Source organism: Phalangium opilio, unplaced genomic scaffold (assembly GCF_054372755.1).
Source record: "Phalangium opilio isolate 3A_F unplaced genomic scaffold, DU_Popi_V2 ptg000082l_1, whole genome shotgun sequence".
Lineage (NCBI taxonomy): Eukaryota > Metazoa > Arthropoda > Arachnida > Opiliones > Phalangiidae > Phalangium > Phalangium opilio.
The window spans coordinates 4,353,969-4,378,212 of NW_028324189.1; the positions used below are offsets into that span (position 1 = coordinate 4,353,969).

General features: G+C 39.3%; 1 protein-coding gene across 7 annotated transcripts in view; it reads right to left on the bottom strand.

Moving 5' to 3' along the window:
• Positions 1-14,762: 14,762 nt before the first annotated feature.
• LOC149651049 (uncharacterized) overlaps positions 14,763-24,244 on the bottom strand; it is a 95,239-nt gene continuing 85,757 nt past the window's right edge. For 2 of the 7 annotated variants that reach the window (XM_089847813.1, XM_089847812.1), the window contains exons 3-10: positions 21,856-22,086; positions 21,485-21,694; positions 21,247-21,363; positions 19,838-20,225; positions 18,854-19,604; positions 18,677-18,796; positions 16,788-18,507; positions 14,763-16,384 (exon numbers count right to left, since the gene is read on the bottom strand). In XM_089847813.1, coding sequence (XP_089703939.1) covers positions 15,642-16,384; positions 16,788-18,507; positions 18,677-18,796; positions 18,854-19,604; positions 19,838-20,225; positions 21,247-21,363; positions 21,485-21,694; positions 21,856-22,086 — 4,280 coding nt within the window. In that variant the 3' untranslated portion in view covers positions 14,763-15,641. Of the gene's footprint in view, positions 16,473-16,787; positions 18,508-18,676; positions 18,797-18,853; positions 19,605-19,837; positions 20,226-21,246; positions 21,364-21,484; positions 21,695-21,855; positions 22,087-22,789; positions 22,962-22,982; positions 23,271-24,244 lie in introns of those variants that run through there. The other 5 variants (XM_089847814.1, XM_089847815.1, XM_089847817.1 and 2 more) reach the window with 5 other exon arrangements.

Consider the following 24,244-nt stretch of genomic DNA (forward strand, 5'->3'; position numbering starts at 1 on the left):
TATTTTGAAATTTTGGAGCTTCTAAATTTTTTTCTCCTTGTTTTGTATTAACTATTCGCGAATATGGGGTTGGTACCCGATTAATCGCGAATAGTTAAGCCTAGAATTCGCGATATTAGGGTTAACTGTTCGCGAATACTAGGCTTAACTATTCGCGATTAATCGGTTAGTTAAAAATTTACCAAGGCCAAACTATTCGGTATTCGATTGGAATAAACTATTCGATTCGGTATTTGATAAGGAAAAATTTTTGGTATTCGATAACCGGTTCGATACCCAAAAAGTGGTATTCGCACACCCCTAATTAAAGTGTAGTGATTCTTTCAATCAGTGAGCATGTATGAGAAGGAAAGGGGAAGGTAACTGTAACGGCACAGCCCGATATCTCTCTCACGCGCAGCTATCTTGGCGCACAGCCGAAGAGCCAGACATCACGTGATCCGTTAGGAATACCTGTCGTAAAAAACTTCTCTAATTTTTTCCCCTCTGTTTGGCACAACGTTTGCGCATGTGCAGCACTCTGATACCGAGCCCCATGAAAGGGGGAGGACTAACGGATAATTTTGTTTCTCCGACCTGTTTCTCATACGTGCTCACCGTTACAATTGGTGTAGAGGCAGGAATTTGAAATTTACAGAACTCAAAGCTTCGACTCCTTATCTGTTCTCTCCGCTTTATATCTTTTAGGGATAATTTTTCTTGGAAACTTGGCGAATCCCTTACGAATAGAGAGTATAGAAACAATTGAATCTACGCGTGGGTTCCACGAGGCGATATTGTCGCTAATAAGTCAGAATAAAGCTTGGGTCCTCCTGTTTTAGTATACTCCGTTTTCGGTGGATGGTGCATGGGATTTCGGGGGTCATTTGGCGTGGAAATATTAAGCCTAGATTCTAGAAGAGGATAAAGATCTAGCTCGTTCGCTTCCTAGGCGAGCTTTTGAAAATCCCCAAGATAGATATTCGAAGGAGAAAGGATTGGCCCGTGTCGTGCCACCACCACCACCAACACCACCGTCACGTATACCGGGCATCTCCTTAACTGCTTATAGAAGCTAAAAGGGGTTTTAAATATATCGACCAAAACTTCGTTGTTCCCGGAAGCGCGAGAGCTAGCGACTTCTCTCAAAACTATTGTTATAAATTTGAAAACCCCTTTCCCATACGCCACCTTAATTTGTTCAAAGTTTACGAGCGTGGAAATTCGCTGATGTACGAGGCTTTCAGCAATGTTGATAGTTTGAAGCTGGTCATTTATGAACATACGCGAGAAGCTTTATTTACACAAATTTACATATTTGTATAAACGAACCTTGTTGATACTCGCTATAAATTAGACGATTGAACAGTTTTGAAATTAAATGCGAGGCCAATTCAATAAAGGTCAAATCCTTAATTGTAAAATGACTTTCTGACGAATGTAGGTAACGCATTTCGAAGGAATTATTTACATCTTCCGCGGTTATCTGTACATTAACAGTACGATCGTATTTATCGCTACACAAATTTAAACACTATACGTTAAAAAGGGTTGTTTTTCCCTGACCTACTTAAGCGGGAAATACCTCCTTAAAGCTTTTATTTTTACCGACTGACTTTATCTACTCAACTATAAATCGAGGCGAGAGGTTGGCTCATTTTTATAGCCACGGTAATTTTCCTCGAGTTCTTCCCAAAATGGCCATCATGGCCAAGGATTTTCAGAAAACCCTAAGGAATATCTTTTTTCGCTGTACCATTTCGTTTCCTATAGTATAGTCATAGGTAAAAAATTGTTAGCCATTAGGGATGCTATATTAGTAAGAAACCTCAGAGTTTTCTATTGGGTAAAAACGACTGTAACCGGAGTCATAACTCAAATAGATTACTATTTACATTTCTAACCGCGGTTGCTTAACGTTCCGTTAAATTTTCCCTCGACGTTAATTTGTTTTCAAAACGCCATTCCCAAATGTTTTATTTTACAATTTCGTTTAAAGGAAAAGTTCAGGTAACGTGACAATTCAACCAATCCAGTTACTCCCGTAGGGGTAAGTGGTTCGATTAAGCAGACGCAACTAAACCAATGGTGGCGCAGTAGTTCACGTTTTTCAGACCGATTTAATGTTAATTATTTTGTAAAAAGAGATCATTTATTTCATTTTAATATTTTTACTTTTATATTTAGAAAAATGTCGTCCTTTTAAGGTATAATGTCACGTTTCCTGAACTTTTCCTTTATTAAGCTTCATTTGAAACACGAGCTACCCAAATTCTTCACGCTGTTATTAAATTGTACCACTGATGAATTATCCTTAAAAAACAAGGTGATTTTTATTGATGACCACTCTAGATCGGACCCTTTGCTATTTCCCTTGTCAAATGGTTACGTGAGTTGACAAGTTCATTATTGATTTAAAAAGTTATAAAGTATTTCTCAGTCCTGAGCTAGTGGTGCGGTATCGAATCCGGGTCAAATTTTCGCCAAACGAATCCCATCTCCTTTCTTTAGCTAAAATTTTGAGAAGGCAAAAAAAGGGCCTTCATAAAGATTTTGATTGATTATTTGTCGACGTCAAATTTGGGAAACCTTTAGTTTCTCTCATGGTTTTTTGACGAATGACCCTCAGTTCTGGGATTTACAAGAGCCTGGAATTGAAATTTCTTTCCCGCGCTTTCTTTGGGAAATTTCGTTAATGCGAATAATGTAGTTCTGAATCGATTTGCACTAGTTCCAGTTCATATGTTAGAATTTCCAAAAAAAAAAATACTGAACTATAGTTGCATTTCTTAATATATGTTACAGCTAAAAAACCAACTTTGGCTGAATATTAGCAGTTTTCCGGAAACTTAATAATAGGTAATCTTTCCCCAAACTTTCGCGACGGCAAGCAGAAAAATATTCCCCTTTTACTTTTAATCATGATAGAGTTTGCTCAAGTATACAGTCTTAAAAAAGAGATGAATTTTCTTCGCAGCAATAATCCAATTTTATCTTTTTCGGCCAGACAAAGTGTACTAAGCGGCTTATCACTAAATTTATTATTTTTCCTTGTTTCATGGAAGATTAGCGCTAAGTAATTAATTGGTCGAGATGACCTTTTCTATGACCCCCATCCCTTTGAAGTTTTGTTTGAAAAGTAATTGCGTAATCCTTCGATATACGAGTTAAATATTGCGAGTCAAAAAACTGTTTTAATTAATGCTACCATTATTTTATGGTTTAGGACTTCCCATTTTATTGTTTTACGTTGCGATATCCAGCTAACCATGTTTTAAAGAGGGAGGCTCAAGAGCTGGAAGAGGAGATGCCCATCTTAGAACGTGCAGATCCCGGGGTAATAGATCAAGGACCCATATTCTGTCGGGTTAAAAAGCGCTTGACAAATGTGTCCGAGAAAAAGCTTTTATCCTTAAAAGGACCGTTTGGTGGCCCCCCCTAACCCCGCGTAGTAAAGGAGCAAAATTTATTGGTTTGGTTGGGCTATAACGTCTAATCGTCTTCCACAGTGAGATGAATCAATTTCCGCACATAGCATCCGCCTTTAAGATCTTCTAAAGGTCTTTTCTGGTGGTTGATCTCTGCCAAAAATGAAGACCTCTCCCTCTCTCCTAAACCGGAAGTTCCCTGTCGAAGACTTTATTACCTGTATATGTACCGGAAGGGCCATTGGTCATCCGCCATAATATACTGGGGTTTTTATATCCCTAACGTATAAAAATGATACCCAAGAGATAAATTAGTAATACTGAATTATTTTAGAGCATATCACTGTAAAATATTATTTAGCTTCAGGTAATTAATTTGGAAAGATGGAGATATAAGAAAACAAAAACAAATTTCAGACATTCGACCTTCTCGAATTAGGAAGAGCCATTAATATCAGTTTCCGGACTAAATAAATTTATTTCCTTATCAATCTTCATCCTTTGAAAAAGAAAAACCTCTGGTATCAAATCAGCTCCAGAAACGACGTCCATTTTTTAACCCGGACAAATAAGGGTGGAGTTGAATACTGCGGGTTGATTCTATAATGCACCGTATACAGTCTGTATTTAAGGGAAGAGCCATATAGAGGAAAGAGCTCTCGACAATCTCTTAAATAATGGCGCGAGTTTATAAAAAAAATTGAAACGTAATATATAAGACCCCTTCATCGCTCTTCGAAGCTAATCTAGAAGACTCCATCAAATTCTTAAGACGCGTTGACTCTTCTCTCATCTTTTAGTTGACGCGTCTGTCACTTCTCGGTTCAGAGATTGAGCCCCTAGTCTCGTCCTTTCGACGCCATACGCGAGAAAAAAGGACCAAATTATATCATCATACTATGAAATTATATTCCAAACTCACTCTTGAATAGTTAATCTCAGTAGAAAATACAAACTTTCAAGATTCAATTAAATTAAGAAAATCCCGTCAGGGATTTTCTATTTATACTCAATCCGAAATCCTAATGTTAAACTCTATGGAGCTTAACATTATGAGGTGGAAAAATTTTCGCGACCAAGGGGGTACACTTTTTTCACAGCCTAACTTTACAGCACTAGCAAAGGCTGAAAAGGTATAGTATCTCATTTCTCGTAGTGTAAGGTTAACTTGGCCTTTTTGTAAAGGTTTTAAAAAAAATATTTTAAACCACGCGCTAGCTCACGCGCCAGCACGCGCTGCATTTCAATAAAAGTTTCAATTCAAATCTCGCCCTTAATTTCACCCTTTTGATTCTAATAAAGTTCACGTGATTTTTTTAAAACTCTTTGGGCCTATTTTTTGTCTTTGTAAGCCTAAGGTTAAATGATCACAAAGAAATAGTTGGAGAATTTTTATAATTTTCACATGGTTTCAACGAATATTTTGGATAGTGTGTCTTTATACAGTGCATTGTATTATCCGACCATTCCAATTTCCGAATGTAAGTTACAATTTAGAGAAATACTATATAATTAGTCTTAAAAAATTGGACGAATGAGTTTCACTATTCCAGAACTAATTTATTCCCAAATAACGTTTCTCCCCAAAAAAGGGACAGATATTATACAAAAACGAGTTTTGCTTCGCAGTCCTTAAAAAACTGCATTTATACACAATCCGCGGCACTTTTTCAAACCCACAAAGGGCCAGAAACTAGAAATTATTTTATGTATTGCAATTTGAAATTAAGTTTAATCGATATGAGAAATTTGGTTTTAATTGCGTAGTTCAAACATTTGTTATGATTAGAAATTTTACAACAAAAACGGGTATAAATGCGGCGTTTCGGAACAAAGAGCTAAATCAAGGACGATTATGACTCGAGTTCGAATTGAAGTTTAAAACTTATACAAGATGTAACAACACACATATGAACACCTTTTCTGAATGTATGATAAATGTCTGAAATACGACACTGCTTTTAAAGCCACAAATCAGAATGCGGGACCTCATTTTAGTGGTAGTAAAGCGACATTTTACTCGAAATAAGTGTTCTTCTTATCTGTTCCACCCTGAAAAATTAAAATGCTAAAAGCTCATTATGTATTGTTTCGCCTTAATTATTTGACAGGGATAAGTTTTTACGGGAACAGATTCTATATAATTTCAAACGTGAAAATCTAAGCTCCCTTTATCTCGAAACGCCGCATTTATACCCGTTTTTGTTGTAAAATTTCAAATCATAACAAAAGTTTGAACTACGCAATTAAAAGCAAATTTCTCATAACGATTAAACTTCATTTCAAATTGCAATACATATAATAATTTCTAGTTTCTGGCCCTTTGTGGGTTTGAAAAAGTGCCGCGGATTGTGTATAAATGCAGTTTTTTAAGGACTGCGAAGCAAAACTCGTTTTTGTATAATTTAGAAAGATACAGTTGTTTGACTACTACGAGGGATTCAAACAAACCATCCTTTATTTAATAGTTTAGATATTTTAAGACGCGTTTTCATTGGAGCTGCGAATAGATTATCTGAGCGAGAGGGCAAAGTCATTTTCGTGCCTCTTTTCTTTGGGGCACGGATGCGAGAAGGGCTAAATGACAATCCTCGTCGCCTTAACACAAAAGTTAACGACATTTTTATGACGCTCTTCCGAAATGACGCGAACGCCCTCTGTCCCCGCGTGGGAATTCATTACCAACTCTTTCATATCTGGCTTTTGAATTTTTTTAATAGCGTAAAAGAAGAGGGTGAAAAATATGTGACATCCATGCCTCTTTCATACCATACCAAGCCACGAACGGACGGCCCCTACACGTTTAAGAAAAATTTCCACTTTTCATTTTCAAGGATTTTTATCTCTGGCTATAAAAATTTTCGTTACAGCATCCGAGCTATTTTCATTGTGCCCCGAGATTCCTATCGCCATACACTGTAAGGCTTGTAATTCAAACAGACAGACCTACAAGGACGGAATGTTGGTAGATCTACCTGCAGGAAATAGGCCTAAAGTCAATATTTACTCTTGCAGAGGGAACCATAGCTACAACCACTTAAAAGAGATAGTATCAAAATCTCGTTATGACCGAATCTTCTAAATTACTTCCACACTTGTTTTGAACAATGCGCAGAGAGCAGTTAAGTGTGGTTGCCTTCATTAAGAATGAGAGAATCATCCACGTTGTCTTCTAATCTGTAGAAAAGAGTCTTTACGTGGTTGCCCTGCCCCTTAAGTAGTTTTGGAGAAAACGCTCCCGAGTATTAAGTCGGGGCCGGTTTTCCATACTTTCCATAAAAAAAATCGCCTGAAGGGGCCAGCTCATTCTTGTTTGGTCAAATTCCCTAACAAACTGGGTGACTCGATAAATCCGGCAAATGTAGGCACCCCTTCAAGCTGAACTCTGGACCAAAAAAAATGTAGTTGAAGAGTTTGAATACTCTTAACTAGGAGCGGAAAAAGAGTCATTCGATAAAAGGGTTGTAGCCTAAGCGCTAGAAGCACCTCGATCCTGCTTCGGTATCTTTTCCAAACGCCGTGCAGTTTTGCTGACGAGAGGTCTTTTAAGGCGACTGAAGGGTGGGAGGAAGGCAAAAACTATAGCGCTGGCGCTTAATTGTACGAAGGCATTTAATTAATTTTGCAGGCGCAATTTGGAGGAGCCTATATTACTACTGTTACAGACCAAGCTAGGCAATGGGGATAGGTACTGAGGGGGTTGAAAGTTGTTCCCGATTCTGTCAAAGCGACGCTCTTGACAAATGGCCTTCCCTCTGTGTAGTAAAAATGGTACGAGCGATGACAGGCTACTTTTTCACAGCTTCCAGCTGTACTTGGGTCCCTCGGACGTTAATTCGCTTTCTCGTCTTCCCTACAGTAGAAAAAAAGGACTTGTCTTTTAACCATACAAGCGCTTTTACAAAGCGGATTTTTTCCCCTGTCGCCCCTTTTGCCTGGTCGAGCGGCAATCAGGAGAGACGGCGTAAAACACGATGCTCAATGTCCCCGCCTAAAGGTCTTATCCACCAACGCAGCCGCCCGCACTCTATTTTTACTTTTTTAAACAGCTTTTGAGCTATCCTACTATCACTTTGACTTTTTTTTAAAACAGCACGAGGTTTCCAATTAAAAATTATGAAGGATTTGAGTTATGAAGGCCCTGCTAATCCCTGTGGGTTTAATAAGGCAGTGAATTTTCTAGATTGTCCTACATTTTTCCGTACAGAATTCTTGATAGAGTATTAGAGAACACAGTATCGTTGAAGATAAGTGTGTGAACCACTGTCAACATCATCCATGCATAAAGCTGGTTAAGTCGCTTTAGGATATGTGCCGTTCATGTACGTGGGCTGGTGTAGGTTTTATTTTTTTAAGTACCTGAGCAAAGTCACCTTTGTGTACCTGTAGAAGCCCATGGACAAATTTAATAGGCCTATTTACCAAACGTTTTGAAACCACAAGATGATATCGGGATCCAACCTCCAAACGACCTTGTCAACTACCTTGAAGCTTAATAATCTTTATATATTTTGGCGGGGTTTTTTGGTGGGGTTTCCTTCGCGTGCACCATAGTGGCGCGCTTGAAGGGTGTCCTATCCCCGTCGAGTCTCATCTATCTTCTATCTCTTAATCCTCGACCTGGCCGACCTGACTCCTTGCACTTGCAGAGGCTCTAGCTTTCCCCATCCCTATAAGATCTTGTCAAGCTAAAAAAACCCGCACCCCGCCACTTCTGGAGATAAATAGCTGGACATAAGCCCGCTAGCGATCCCCCTCTTCCTTTGAAATATTCGACTTTTCGTCCAAGATGTCCTCCTCGTTTTTATAGCGGGTGTGACTTCGCGCCCAGAACCACAAACTGCAGCTGATGAAACGAAACAAGATGTGTGGCATTTTCTCAAATACTTAATTAGTTTTTTAATATCTACATTGCTACTCGCTGATAAACCCCTGTAAAACAAAATACAGAGTGACTTCCCGGTATTGAAGGGTAGTACAAAGACAGGTTGCAGGCATAGAGCAACACACGGTATATTAGAATCCCCAGCAATGGGCCGTTTATATGAGAAATAGAAACAGGGTGCCAAAACGTTCAGCTATCTTGGGGTTATTTCGTCGTTACCCCTTAACTTTTGTTTTATTTATGAAGGGGGTGGAAGGAAGCCATGAGTTACTGGAAACAGGTTTTTCACATTTTTTCCCCAACATTAATCGTGAATGATTAATCAGAACTGATTTGAACTGGTTTTTATGTTGTTATTTTAAGCCTAATAATATTATATGCGATATGACCTTCATAATTGCATCTATTTCCACTTTAAGCGTGCTTTTTTTGGAAGAGCGCCAAATGTTTTTCCCAGTCTTTTGAAATAAGGGGGAATGGAAAAACCTACCCCTCGCTAGTTGAATTTTTAGTGTATCAAAGAAAAAAAGGTACACGTAGTCCTGCTAAAAAATAATTTGACCTACTGGAAAAAACTGTCTGGTCTACTGTTGTTTTTCTTTCTTTCGAATTATGAGTCATTTTAAATTCAATCGCAGCCTTGATCAGACGTGCTGAAACGTGGCGTTAGAAATTTTGACCGCATTGTGGAAAATGAATGGTACGCAATTAGGTAATAATTTTAATACTTAATTTATATGCCTTAAAGTAATCTAACAATGTGTGATTATAATTAGTGTATTGTATTTAATTTAATTTAAACAATTTTATTTTATTTATTTTAGGAAATTAATTTTGATGGAAATAGTCGTGATTACGTTTACTCTACAAAGTTATTAACTTATTTATTTTTTGTATATGTAAGTACTTAAATTTTATATTTTATTTAAAGCGTATACATACTTAGAGATATTTCAAATTACCAACATTGCGGATTTTTGGTAGTAAGCAAAAGGAATCGAATTCATGGCTTGGAAGTGAAATAGACCATTCTTATAATGCCATAGGAAAAGCAAACAGCACCGGGGCCGGGCCGCCGTATTTGGCTAGTTTTCTCTCGCTAAGAAGCAAGTCGTCTAGCCCCCCCCCCCGTGTAGCGAATGCAGGCGCGGTGCCTCTTGGCGCTAGGGAGCACTCCTAATATTGCGGCCCTTCCCCTGCGCATTAAATTCTCAACAAGTATTTAATGGAATTGTCTATAGCGCTTTGAAAATTCGGATTTTTGATTTGTACTTCAGGGAATTATGAAAGTCAAAATCGGCTTAGACTCTTTATTTTTAGGGATTAAGGTTATTTGGTCCAAAATCCCCCCCCCCCAAAGAATAATAATAATAATAGCGATGGTAAAAACGGGAGAAATATATTTTTATCTTGCAAATTGAAATCTTTTTTTTTAATATTGGATAAAAACTTCGCTGGTCGATTGGGATTTCAATATTTTAAAAACCACATTGAGGTAATGGATGGCGCAACTTTTTCGCTGCATTTAATCTCGACATTTTTTTTTAAATAATGGGAGGTATAACTTTTTATAGAAATTACGTAGGGATCATTCAAAATATCGCTGACGAAAACAAGTTTAGTATGGAAATCTAAGCGGGAATAGCGGCCTGCGAATCTCACACTCACACACGCTCACGTATTAAGCCTTGGTGGTGCGATGTGAGAAAAGGGTCGTTTTCATACATATCTTTAAAGATTTTGTTAGGGCGAGGGAGCGTTTAATTTATGGGTAGCTCGTTACGCGAAACTATTACACCATGCAAATTTCAAAAAGGGCTTTTTGATTAGCACTAATTTTTACGGTGTGTGTGTATACAGAAACTTTTAACGTAGAAACTAAGATTGATGCTAATATAAGTGCATGTGGTTGAAATTTTCTGCTAAGCATTAGTGGGTTAGTAAAGGTCAATCAAAGTTAACTTTATTTCGCGACTGTAACAATCTAAAACAGGTCTGAAATAATCAGATAAAGATGTTGAATTCGACCCTTATTTGACCTGAAGATTTGAACCTAACCTAAGGAAAAACTTTCGCAATGGTATGGTAAAGAAAAAAACAGTACAATGCCCCGAAACAGAATTCTGCTTACAATTTTATTTTACAATTCAACTATTCCCCAACATTTTTCTTTATTCTAATATCGATGCAAATGAGGTATAGTCCGAGATATATATTCGAACGAGGGCTCTTTTCCAGCATCCCTCGACAATAGGCATAGGCCAAGGCTTGCATCCTTCTTTCCTCGCACATAGGTACAGTCTGTACATGCACCTTTACTTTCGTGTTAAATTCCTCAAAACTAATTCCGCGAGCTAAAATATATTTTGGAGGAAGAAAAAGTGGTCAGGTTAGGAAGGATGGAAGAAAGGGGAGCGATTTTTTAACGTGTATTTTCTTAAGTTTTAAGGCAAGCCATCTCGATAAGCCTTAAGAGAAACAAAGATTTTTCTACTTTGCCTAGCTGCCATTTCTCTCGTCTAACCCACCCTCGCTCTACTGTTTTGCCTTTCAGAGATTAAATAACGGTAATCTTTTTCCTTCTAAAAAATATTACAAAAGCCTTTTTTCCCCTCTTTCTTTATACTTGGGGGAAAAAAGGGAAAATTTGGCAACATGGACGCTTTTTAAACACCACGGGTTAAAGCCTTTGAACTCTACTTCTAAAAATGTTTCTCATCATCCTTTTCATAAAAGGCAAAGATAGCAGCGGCTTACGAAAACGATACAGCCGTGAAATTAGCTCCTTTTTATATTTTTAATGTTTTTAAAGGATTTAATTAAAATTCCTATTAAATTGACTTGAAGTTTATCTTGTTGTGTTATTAGTTTTGAGGGAATTTTTGTGGTCCATTTGATTTTTTTCTTAGAGTTTTTTAATCAATCCGTTAGAAATTTTGTACCTGCCTGTTCAAGGTATGCGGTGCATTTAATTTTGCATTAGAGGTGTTTTAATCTATTTAAGTTTGTACCTCTTTGAGCAAAAGTTTTAAACAAGCACAGCTCTTAAGAGTGTGGCGCTATTCATAAGTTATCTCATAACTTTTCAAACAAATTCAGGAGAGGGTCATCTTTCTCAAAGTTATCGGTCCCTTTAATCCATTATTATCCCTTCCGATGTTTCCTTCTAACTTGCATGGTTAATTTATGTATGAAGGAATTGTGTCTATTCAACGATATTATGTTCATTGGAAAGATCAATTTAATTAGGTTAATTATTGTTAATTTTAAAACATTTCACCATGAGGGGGACGAAATTGAGTTTACGGTTAAAATTGCCCTTGTAGTTTCTTAGTTATGGTTTTATTTGATAATTGAGTTTGCAAAATTGAAACTAGTCTCTGACTTTCAATCGTGTTCTTTTCATTAACAATTTTGAACTTCCAAAAATTTAATTGACAAAAAGAGATGGAAGATAAAGCTGTATAGAAAAAAGGATGGCGTAGAGGAAGAGGAAGGCAGAAGAAGGGATGAAGAGGGAATGGTTTTGATCGAAAGAATTGCCTTTCCTCTCATTTTAAGAATTTGGTGTTCATTGTTTTAATGGACAAAATGAGCAATTGTCCACAGCTGTTATTTCTATGTTAGCCCTAAGCCCCTAGCTATTGCTTCTCCGTTTCCACTTCCAGAGGAAGGAGAAGTTAGTAAGAGAGGTAATTTGGATCGGAAAAGCTTTGGTTCATTCAACTCCACCCGGTCGATAAAATATTTTAGACCCCATTCCGCTAGAGTTTCATTGGCGCTGCGATCTTCTACCCCTTTTTTCCTAGTTTTTCTCTTGATTGTTACGCGAATTTCTGTCCGATATATACTTTAGAAGAAGAAGGGGATATCCAATTACGTCGGAACTAGCGGAAGAACTAAAGCGGAAAATATAAATTCGAAAAATTTTCCCAGGCTTTTTTACAGCTTTTTGCAGATTATTATAGCGACTCTTATGTAATTCCATTTCGGGATAAGTTCATTGTTTTCATTCCGAGCTGAATAAATCAGGAAACGCCACGTTTTAACGCCGGTTTTTCCCATCCTAATATCCTTTGTAATTTACGTATCATTTCAAACTTTTGCCAAAGATAATGTTTTCATCTAACTAGTTTCAAAATTAAGAATAGTTATTTTTTATGTAAATCCGGTTTATTTTTATTTTTCAATTAAGTGTTGTAGATAACCTACAAATAGCTAGAAAGGTTGTGAAAGAGATTTATTTTTACCGAAATTGAGCTTCGTGTCTTAAAGGTTTACGCAAATTAATTATCTTTTGATTACAACTAAATCATGTAATTAAATTGCGTTGAAACCAATAAAATATTTTCATTGCAAACTTTACAGTTTTACTTATCTCGTGATGAAAAGGCGTCTGAAGAAAGATGTTGTAATGAACTAAAAAATGTGATTTTAATATTTAAAACAAAATATTATCCTAAATTCCAACATTATTTGCGAAATAATTTGAACCATAGCGATCTCGACATCTTTTTCGGACTTTTTTGTGCTGCTCCATATTCTAACTAAATATATTTTTCTAATTTACATATATATTAGAGGCCCCTTTTTGCGTATAGTCTTGGGTGTGCCTCTAGTGTTATACTTTCTCAGCTTGTGCTTTTTAGCGGCTCTTTAACTATGGCAAAACGTTGCTGAAAGTTTCGGGGTCCCAATACAAAGAATGGCATTTTGCACCTTGATGATTTGTTTTATGATCACTTTGGATTGCATTCGAAGGCAACTTGCAAATCGAGTCGAAATGGATCCTGTATTAGCTTAATATTCCGCCTTATGGCTTTAATTACTACGCGAAAAGTAATATTGCTAAAGGTTTTAATTTTTTTATTGCATTTCGTCTGTTGGTTGATATAATTAAAGGTCAGTTTCCACGGCAATATTTGGCTGGTACGCAGCATTACTTTACGAGCTAAATTCGCAAAGTGACAACCAGGCTTCAGAGATAAGCTTTTTTCAAACGAAGGAAGCCAGGTTTTGACTGTAATTAATTTTCTAACATCCGTTTGTTGAAAGTTGATTCATACCCATGCATTATTGAATTTTTAATCGAGACTGCTAGGCGTCCAATCATATTTAAATATTCATTAGCTTGGGGTAATCTTGAGGGTAAAATTATTTAAACCTTCCGGCAGCAGCGTTAATTACTATAATTTGTTACTATATTTTAATATTTCTAATAAAATTAGAAATAAAAGTATGAATTAATTTTTAGACATATTTTTCTTTCTCATTGCTATCGATTACTTGTAGTTGTCCAAATAGTAGGGAACTTTTGGAGTCCTGTTTTCCAGTCGTAACATTTCATTTATTTCAAAGCAAGCTGGGATTCTGTCAACATTGACTTCTTGAATTCCCTAGTCTTCTCTTTTCCGTGGATCCCTTAGACTTAGACCTAGCATTAACACGTTTGAATGAATTCCCGCTCTTCCTTACTTCTTACCGGAAATGTAGTTTCTTGACACTAAGAGCTCCCTTCACGAGTTGTTCGGAAAATTAGACAGGACAGGGGAACGTGGGAAAATTTTAATTCAAATATTCACTTACACTTGTCATATCGCATAGATTTTAGCTCACGTTTGTAATGCACTCATTTCAATCGTTAGAAGTAGATTTGCAAACAAAATTCGTAGATATTTTTGCTCTTTGAAAAGTGTACTAACTGTTCTGAAATTCCTGTGTGTGTATACATATTAGTAATCTAAAAGTGTAAATATTCAGTATTTGGTCTCGGAATATAAGAAAAACTGAGGGATAGAAGCGAAACCTAACTTATTTCATCGATTCTTTTCTGAGTAAAAAAATAGTGGGAACATTAAAAATCGATCAATTTCCACTCTATTTCTCTATTTTTTTTTTACTCTTAAAAAATCGTTTATCGGTAGAAAGTTTTTCCGACGTATCTGTAAGGGTTAGTAAAGGTTTTTGTACGTTTCCTTGTCCTTTTTCCTATACTTTAAGGGAGAGAAAGACAAACATATCCTTCCCCCCACGTAGAAAATTCGCAAATCCTTGGAACAATTCCGAAGGAGGTATTACCTATTCGCGACTTTTTCTTTTACCCCCCCCCCTTAAAGATCGATTTTAAATAAGAATGAATGGAGTAAAATCCCAGGTTTGACTAAAATAAACCTTTCGTCTATTTGCGTCCATAAACCTTTTTTGTTCAATTGGTCAAAAAGAAAAGAGAAACAGAAACATTCTTTTACATCTAAACTTTTCTTTTCGCAGATGTGATGTTCAATTATGAAGCGACAAGTGTGATGGATTGACCAATTTCGGTCTGGAATTTGTGAAGAAAACGTTTTATTTCTTCATGCAGTCTACTGATAAATGTAAGTGGTTTGTCTTTGTTTCTTTGAGGTATATTGGAAGGATTTAAAGATGAATAGTTTTCATATGTTTTGGGGTTTATGGAGAAAAGACTTGAATATTGCTTAAAACTCTTTATTCATCAAAATCTGCATCATGTTTATAAATACGCATTGGCTATCTCCATCACGATACTTCTGTACAAAACGCGGAAAATTCTAAAGTACAACAATTTTACATAATGAAGTTTATATTTGAGAAGGATTTTTCTTTTTTTCTTATATTACTCGTGATATGCTTTCTAAAAATTGGTCAACTCCTAATTGAGGAAGAAAATATTTCAATTTATAGCTATATATACAGAAAACCGGTAAAGAAATAAACCTTTTACAAAAAGGGGATTCTGGGTGGTAGAGTGAGGGATAAAGACTTTCTGTACACAATTCGTATCAATCTTTTCTCAAATACTTAAATTTATTTCCTGGCATATTGGAGCGCAAAGTTCGTCTTTTAACGAACGTAGAAATCTTAATATCTCTCTCTATCTTGGGGAAGTCATAAAATTGACTCTTTTATTAAATGGAATTCAATTCCATAAATATACAAAAAATACGCTTTTGAATTATAGCGTTTCTGAAACGTAAGATTTTTAATATAAATTTTATACGGAAAATTGCACAGACTTCGTAAAGGTCTCCGGCCTTTATTTTTATTTTAGATTAAATATAAACCGAATAGTGTCAAAAATACGCGAATTGGTCCATCTTTGGTATAATAACATTTATATTAAAGCGATAACTTAGACTAGGATTTAATTTGTAATTTTTTTCCTGGGTTTCTTTACAAAATCTTTTATTAATAATCGAGCGCACGAAGCCCAGCAATTATTAGGTTTCCTTCTGTACAGTTAAAATATTAGGCAGTTCCGTTTGAGCGTTAAGTCGCGTCAAAGATTAGACGCGCTGTGTGGAGATTTGACAAATAGTAGCTGGTTTTATCTAGCACTCCTTTCTCTGGTTTTCCGCGTTTGATAGTAGGGTTGCCGCAGCCTGAGAGGCGGCCGCGTCTATGGCGTCACTACGTCCCATGGCCCGTTCGCAACCCAGTTTCTTAGCGGCTTCGGTCGCAATGACATCGATTACCGCGTACTGTACCCCTTCCGATTTAATGGCGGGACTAGCGGGCTCTGAATCCGTAATCTCCATTTCGAGATAGTTTAGTTCCTTGTTGTCTTTTGGAAATTGGAAGAGCGCGTTGCCGTAAGAGGGTGAGCAGTTGCAATCGACGGTTCCCGGGGAAGAACTGATGTAACCCGGAGAGGGTGAACCCGACTTTGTAGGGAAGGGCTTTGAGGTCACGAAGGTGTTTAAGTTGTTTCTCAGATCTCTCGACAAGGGGTCTTCCGTCAGACGCTCGCTTTCTTCCGGCGTGGCTGGGTGATGGAGACCTTTCTTATCTCTCAGTAAACCCCTATCGATCGATTGGTATTCCTTTCCAAAACGCGGTCTCATGGTGTTGACGCACAATCCGCTGTTGGCGTTGCCCGTCAAGGTGGCTATTTCTTCGGCTCGAATGTAATCGCTACTACTCCCACCGCTGCTGCTACTCGTTCGCGAGCACAAGGACAAGGTTTCGATGTAATCGCTCATGTCCGACGACGAAGTGCTTCCAGGGTTTCTCCCGTCGCAGAGAACCATTTTATCTTTCTCCGACGAATCGCCGCCACCGTGCTTCGGGAAACCTTAATTACAAGGAAAACGCTGACTTTTAATTTTTAAGGACCCCTAAAAATGAGACAGACTATAGGTTGCGTTCTTTCATCCAAAACGCTAGTGAAAAAAATAAAAAGAGGATTTCTTATGGTTAGAATGAAAAAATGGAACTAATAGATGTAGTAAAAAAGCGTGGCCAAGATTTTCAAGTGTTAAGGCGTCGCCGCACGCAAAAATTTCGTTATTATCTTTAAAAGGAGAGAGAAAGAGAGAGAAGAAAATTAAAAGCGGAAAGATGATTTAGCCGACCCGCCCATTAACTTTCCGTGATGAAAAATGTCAAGAAAACGGGTAATGAGGATGGAATAGTTCTTTTCTTAACGAAGCTCGAGATAAATAGCTTCTTAAAGAAGGAGAGAAAGGGTTACTTACTTTTAATATTCGGAGCGTGATCCAAAGCAACCTTCATTCTGGAGTCCTTCGCCGGAGAAGAGTGCGTGTTTAAATTCTCGCCGCCGACCACGGCCTTGCCAAGGCTGTCCGAGTAATGTTCCGAGATTAAATACTGCTTGTCCGTCAGGTTGACTTTTCCTCCTCGTACCGGAGAATCTGCCAACGTCGTCACTAATTTCTCTTTGTTTTTGCAAGGGACGCTGGAGGATCTCTTAATTTTTAAATTGTATTTAAAGTCGGAATGCAAACTTTCCGAGAAAACGTTACTGGGAATGTCTTCGTCCGACAGATGGTATTCCTCGTTGGGTTTGAGGCAATCCGCCGAGTGGTGGAAGGGTAGTCTGTGTAAGTTCTCGAAAGATTTGGCATTTGAGGGAGAAGACGGCACTGAGGAAGGAGGAGAGATTTCATCCGTGCTGTAAGATTTTTCTTTCGTCCTTAAAGTAAATTTCGAAAACAGGGAGTTCTTTCGTTTGGGCGCGGACTTGGGGCTATCGTTTTCTGTCGGACCGTTGTCCTCCGGTTCTGACCCATCGTTAGCGTTGGCTCCGTTCTGTCGGCTGTCCGCCGAGCACGATCTCTTTTTCATTAGCACTTTGCGTTTCAAACCCTCCAACGAATTAGATCGGAACGACCTTTGGTATACGTCTTCCGCCAGGGAAGGTCTACCTAAATTGGGGCTCCGCACGCTATTCAAACTACCCGTTCTCCTATCGGTGGATAGACTGTTTTGAGCCTCACTTTCCGTAGATAAAGTGTAAGGTAGAAAAGGTCTTAGTGGTAAGCTTTTGGAATGAAGATCCTCTTCGTCTTCTTTTGCGTCCATTTCATCCGAAATTAGTATATCCGAGGTCGCGTTCAATGGTTCTAATAAGGTCGCGATGGAACTAGAGCACAGAGGTTGCATGACTAAGTAATTGTCGTCCGTTTGGCTAGATACTGGCTCTTGCTTAAAAGACATAATTTCGTACGCGGCGCTGGAGGACGATTTGGTCCCCGTTGGCCTTTGAAGCGTAGCGGTCGAGGCTTGAAGAGCGTTTTCTAAAGCTATCACCCCGCCATTCTGAGAAAAGCCTCTCGGAGGCAATGGTGGCTTGGCCGCTTCTTTATCGATAATTTCCGGGCCTGTCGCTGTTTTAGAATCTAATTTGCTCAAAAGACTTTCCGTGTTTTGGTATAATGGTAATGTCTGAAGGAACTCTAAGTTGGCGTAGTGGGGATCTGTCGGGTCCAAGGACGCGCGTAGCGTTTGTCGACCATCCGTGTTGTTTATCACTTCGAAATTGACATAATGAGGCGTTCCTGTAGCTGGTGCCGAGTCAGATCGCGTCGCGCAACCGCAAGGTTGTTGACAAGGTATATTCTCGGAGACGGTGGTCGTTTGCTTTGGAGGCTCTGTGCAGACAGCCGGTTTTGAAGAGTCTTTGGCTCGCGAGCCGTTAGGGTCCGGCGGTAAAATTGAACTTCCCGCGTGTGTAACGGTGTCCTCGCAACCCGTTCCCGGACCCCAACAAGGCACTAGACTACCGGCCCACAGCATCACCTTATGGCAACCGCACGTTTGCACGCTTTCCTGAAGACAACGCGGATCGCCTCCTACTCCAGTATGACTGGCGAAGGGCTGTTTGCAGAGGCAAGACGCCGTCCGTAAATGCGAGATCGAAGGCAGTGGCTTGGTATCTAAGAGAGATATATGTTCCTGAAAGCAGAAGGATACGTCTTACTACTTCTACCGCAAGTCCCAAACGGAACAAAGCTACAGAAATAACTATAGCAAATTAAAATATGACGTAATTTGATGCAAAATAGCTAATATTTTAGTAAAATTCTATCTACGTACACACAACAAGCGGAGCTTAAATTCTTACTTTAAATTTTCTTGGAACATCGTACTCCTCGGCTGGATTGGGTGTGTTTATCTTTCCGGGAATTGGTTGCTTTTCGGGATCAAAATTCATTTTCGATTTGAGGTCGTCGGTTTGATTTTGCTGAAAATAAGTAACGTTGTTAGTAATGGGCTGGGCTAGTAATCTAAAAATATATACCTTCTGAACGATGTTAGCTAAGGCCGTCCTGGGAACCGCGTAGTGAGCGTAAGGATTTTGGCCGCCATCACAAGGACAAGTCTGTTGCGAAGCTACTGGTGTGGAAACGCCCGACTGAACCTTCTTTGGAGATGTTTTGGTATTTTCCACTACCGATTCATTTTCCGATATGGAAGACCGTCTATTAAACGGGAAAGTTCTATTCCAACAAGAACAGTACGGAACCCTATGAACTCCAGGCAGAAGCATGCCAGTAGTCAAAGGCGTTCCGCCCTTAGTCTGTCCTTGTATCGCGCAAACCGTGCAAATATCGTTCGACTGAGCTTGATGCTCCATAATAGTTTTTTCTTTGCCCATCGGAGTTCTCATCCTGTCGATAACCCGCGGAGGACCGAGGACGGACCGACAGACGACGGCCGCGTGTAAGTTTCGCGGATGGTCGTAGACGCTTTCCAAGACGCTCCTCGGGACGGAGTACTCCGAACTACTGCTTGAAACGTCACTGCCACTACTGTGGCTACTCTGCGAACACAATGAGTCTCTGTCCGTCGTAGTTCTCTTAGGTTTCTGTACCAAGGCTCTCGTATGGATTCCCACATCGTGAAAATCCATCGTCCATTGAGGTGTGAAGCCCGAACTGTCCATTTGAATGTCTGGAGATGGCGACCTTGAGCGTCCTTTGTACGACATGGTAGTGTTGCTTCGTGGACCGTAATGCCTACCGCAATTCTGACAATGGCTCGGGTTAAACCTATAACAAAGCGGTGGACGAATAAAATCGATTAGAAAAACTCATAAGTGGATTACGCGTGTCGGTCAGCCAGGCCCTAGAACAAGAAAAAGAAGATCAAGTAGAAGAATATAAGGCGTTCAGAGTTACTGACGTGAAAAGTTCGCCGGTGGAAAAAGATAAAAGTTTATAAAATTGGGTTTGGAACGAAAGGGGACTGTTTTTAGCATCGGGACGGGGGTAAATCTAATTACCAATTGATCTGAGAAGCGGAATGGCAGTGCACGGATCCCGGACCGGCCAACATCGATCTCCTGAGAAGGGTTCCTTGAAAATCGCTGGCGGCGGTAGAGACACAGTCACTCCCTCCTACTCCTTCCATCTCTGACTTGGTCCCGCGTCGAATCGTCGTTTCTGCGTGAGACACGGACGAAGGCCACTTGTAATGAATGTGACAAGGCGTCACGTGACCATCGTCGTCTCGACCCTCGCACGCCATATTTATGATTTCCGAACAGGTATCGCACGTGCTGCTCTCCGAGCCTGAGCTAAGGAGCGGGCGGCTCGATTCCGTGCTGCATTTGTGCGAACTGACGTGGTGCGGATGCGATTGTAGGGACATCCGGGACGATCCTTCGATCACTATAATTCGAATTTTGCGTTATCTTTTCAATTACGTCCAATATTTCTAAACCGTATAAAGCGTGCGACGTCGAACACTCGCGAATACCCCCCCCCCCATCAAGTCCATCGTGCTATTGAGCAGTTTTGAGAGGTTATCAATAAATGATTCTATTCATGGTAAATTCCGATTGAAGCGTGTACAAAGAAAAAGGGTTATGGCTGCTTATGATATTCGATATTCGATCTACACGTCAGACGTTTTTTTGAAACTGAACGTCTTGGCAAATTACATTTTTAAAGGCAATAACTTATTCAGTCATGCTTGGAGTGCAAGTTTATTATATTGATGACGAAGCTCTATCAACCACACAGACAGATATCCTACAATAAGTCAATATTCATTGGGAAAACTGAATTAACTTATTCTAAAGGTAGAATTCCAAGAGCGGATAATAAAGAAAAAATTGTCTATGAAGCTACTCAGTCTGAAGCAAAAAATCGTTCAGCACTTAGAGTTAGCTAGGAACCGAAAAAAATCCCTGTAATGATGTTTGATTTTCATATTAAGGGAAAAATGAGAACGAGATTCTGTTTGCTCTAGCGAGTCGTTCCCTGATTGAACTTCCACCTCGTTTCTAATTCAATACGGCCGGGAAAAGCAAAAAGGGATCCAAAAATGGGACCCTTTCCTTTCGCGAGATTCCTGTCTACAGAGCGTAGGGAGTACCGAGGAAAAAAAATACCAAATAAAATTGACTGGAGAAATGTCGGGAATTTTATCTCGAGAAAACGTTACGTAGGTGGGGGAAGAAAAAGTACTTGTAAGGAGAACTAGTTAATTACTAAGAAGAGTGGACCAAGTGGTGCAACGCGATATCGAGAATTTTGGTCTTCTTTTTTTATAAACGCGGGTCCGTCTGCCGCCTTTGAACCTTTAACGTCCGAGGTAACCGGGCACGCTCGCTACTATTCGGGATTTTTAAGTGCTTGGAAAACAAACGCGAGATTTCAGGGTCTCGAACACGTTTCGGTGTCTTACCGGCGGATTTTCTGGAAGCCGATTTCTTCCTTCCAGCTAGTTTGCCTTTCGACGCTAGATCGAAAGACTTGGTGAGCTCTTCGGCTTGATTAGTGAGCAAGACGTGAGCGCCTTCTCCTGTAAAAAGAGAAAGTAAAATGTATACGTGTCCAATTCTCTCTTCCTTCGTTTCTCACGTCAACGGATTAAGTAAGATCTGAAGAACCAAAAAGAGTAAGGGCTTTTCGGCTCTACTAACCTTTCCCGCAACGAGAACCTCCTTCGAAACAAAATTTAGAATCGACGACTCCGAATCGTCTCAATTCTTTGATGGGCCACGTTCCGAGAAGTCTCGGTGGAACTCCGGCGACTAGACAAAACCTATGGTCTTGTAGGTGTAACCTGGCTGGACCGCATGACAGTTTGCTTTTAGGTGGAGCGTGCGATATTTGTACTAGGAATTGTTGCTCTGAAACATTAATTCTATTACGTACACCAAAATTTTATCGCTTCTAACTCGGAAACCCATTCCAATCAGAGTGGTTGTCGTTACGCGATAACAAGGAAATAGGCGCAGCTATGTACCCCATGCAATTATTGGAAGGGTTTTGAAATCGTAGAAATATATACCTTCGCAGATGTTTCCTCTGATTTTGACTTGCCATTGAATGAGTAACTCTCTGGAATCAAAAGCCAGAACAACTACTACATCACCACAGATCAAGGCGAGCGTATTGCTTTCCTTATCCAAAGTGAAACCGGTTTCCATCCCTAAGAAACCCTCCAAAGACAGTGAAGCTTTTGTGGAACTGTTTTTGCAGCGGTCCTTGCTGTCGCGATAAAATTGGAGCAGGAGGCAATCTAAGAACAAGAAAAAGAAAAAAAGAACATCCTCTAATTATCAATTTGTCTTAATCGATAAACCGGAACCTGTTTTCTTTCGCTCTTGATAAGAAAAATACGAGAAACCTTTCAGAAAAAGAAGGAAATAACCGGAAGTCTATTTCTAGGTTTTTTATTTCCTAAGATCAGTTAGATGACAGTCTAGAAATTTTTTTCTACCCTTGTTCGAACATTATGTGAGGAGAGGATTGGGGTTATTCAGCGTTTGAAATGGGACTCTATTGGCCTCTTTTCGTCATTAGTGAGATTCGCGTTCTAGATGTTTGCCATCTTTTTTTGTCTGATGCGTTTCTCTATCGGCTCAACGGCTCAACTGGCGTTCTTCAAAGCTAAAGGCATCGACTTGTATATTTGCTCATTAGCTTTTAAAAGGGAATTCCGCTTTTCCCTTCGGCTCTACCACCCGGAACCTCCAGAGCTGAACTGTCTCTGGCTAGCGAAATATTTTAATCCCGCTTTGGGTGTATCGAACCGTGAACCGTTGATTATTTTTACGCTTTAGGAAAAAGGGATAATGTATATCAGACCGACACGCTATGAATATTGTTAATTGCGCTAGATAGAATGATAGATGTTTGCGTAGATTTATCACTGACGTAACGCGATTCCGGACACTGTATCTAATTAAGATTGGATATTAGATTACAATCGTGACACTTACTATATATGAATGATACGTAACAGCAATTTCTAAAGTTACGCTCTTTTAATTGGGGTTACGTTTTAAACTATTCATTAAAAAAACTGGTAGTGTTAAATTAAATCGCGTATAAGAGGCTCTCGAAAAAAAATCTTCAATTTGTAAAGACGCTATCAAAACACTCGGCTGGCCGTCTATTATACGAAAATGTTACCGGCGCCTTGATGGTATCCGGGATATTTGCGGTACATCTTAGATTCCACTATCATTAGCATTAGAAAACACGGAGTGCGTGGGGGAAGAATGGGGCACTCTTTCAAGATGAAACGTCAAGCGAGAAAGCGGAAGATTCCGCGAATAATCCGGAGCATATAATTAATTACTGAAACCCTGGCGATAGTTCGCTACATAGACGCGAAAATCCGTCTTAATGGGATTTTTAATAGCGCCCCAGTTGCAATTTTTTTCTTCTCTTCTCTTCTCTTCTCTCATCTCATCTAAAAACGTATAGCTGGTAGAGAACTTTACCGCCACAAAAAATTCGTTTCCCAAGCATTTTTTGTTCGTTATCCATCCCTTAAAGTTCAAGAGAGGCACCCACTCAAGCAAATTCTTCGGAAATCTTTAAAACAGATAAAGCAAAAAATAACGCGGGAACTTTTACTTCTTTCTTTCTCTCTCTCTCTTTGCAACCGAAACAGTAATAACGAAAGAATAATTAAAATTTCATGAAAGGAAAACATTTTAATGTGTTCTGAAGTTCTGCACCAAAGTTTGGTTGGTATTTCTGCGGTTTACTTAATCCTTTACTATTGGTTCTTGGAGAAATTAATGCCCTGTTTCTGTTCCATGGAATCGGCTTATTTCATTTTTAGTATAGGAAAAGGGGAGACGCGGTATACGCAACCCTTTAATTTTTATATTAATGATGGGAGGAGTTGTGAGGCAGCGAGTTTTGGGCTGAATGGCGTCTTGACGTCGGCGTTTGACTGCAGCCGATCTGCCCCTGAACCCGGGACATATAAGAGAGCATCCGGTCATCAAGGACCACCGCACCATCGTCCACGATTTGCTCGGTCAAATCGTCGACGACATTTCTGCTCGTTAACCGCACAAAGAGATTGAAGAGAGAAACAACCCTGTCCTTTCTTCTTTTCCCTTTTTCTTTCGTTGTGGGTTCCAGAAGGTCGAAGAGCCTAGTCGCCCCCCTTTTCAGAGCCCTTAGTGGGCGGCTAGCTGGCTAGAAGGGGGTCGATAGACGCGGCACGAATGATCCATAAAGGGAGATGAAAAGAGAGATGAGCTTTGTTTGAAGGCCTAATAATAACCTCCCTAATGTCTTCTTTGTCTTCCCATATGGAAGCGACTAATGCTTCTGACCAGAAAGACTACAGTACCAAAAACGAAATAAAAATAAGATACACCAAGAAGGAAAAAAAGAAAATAACGAAAGGCTAAATAAATATTATCGAATAT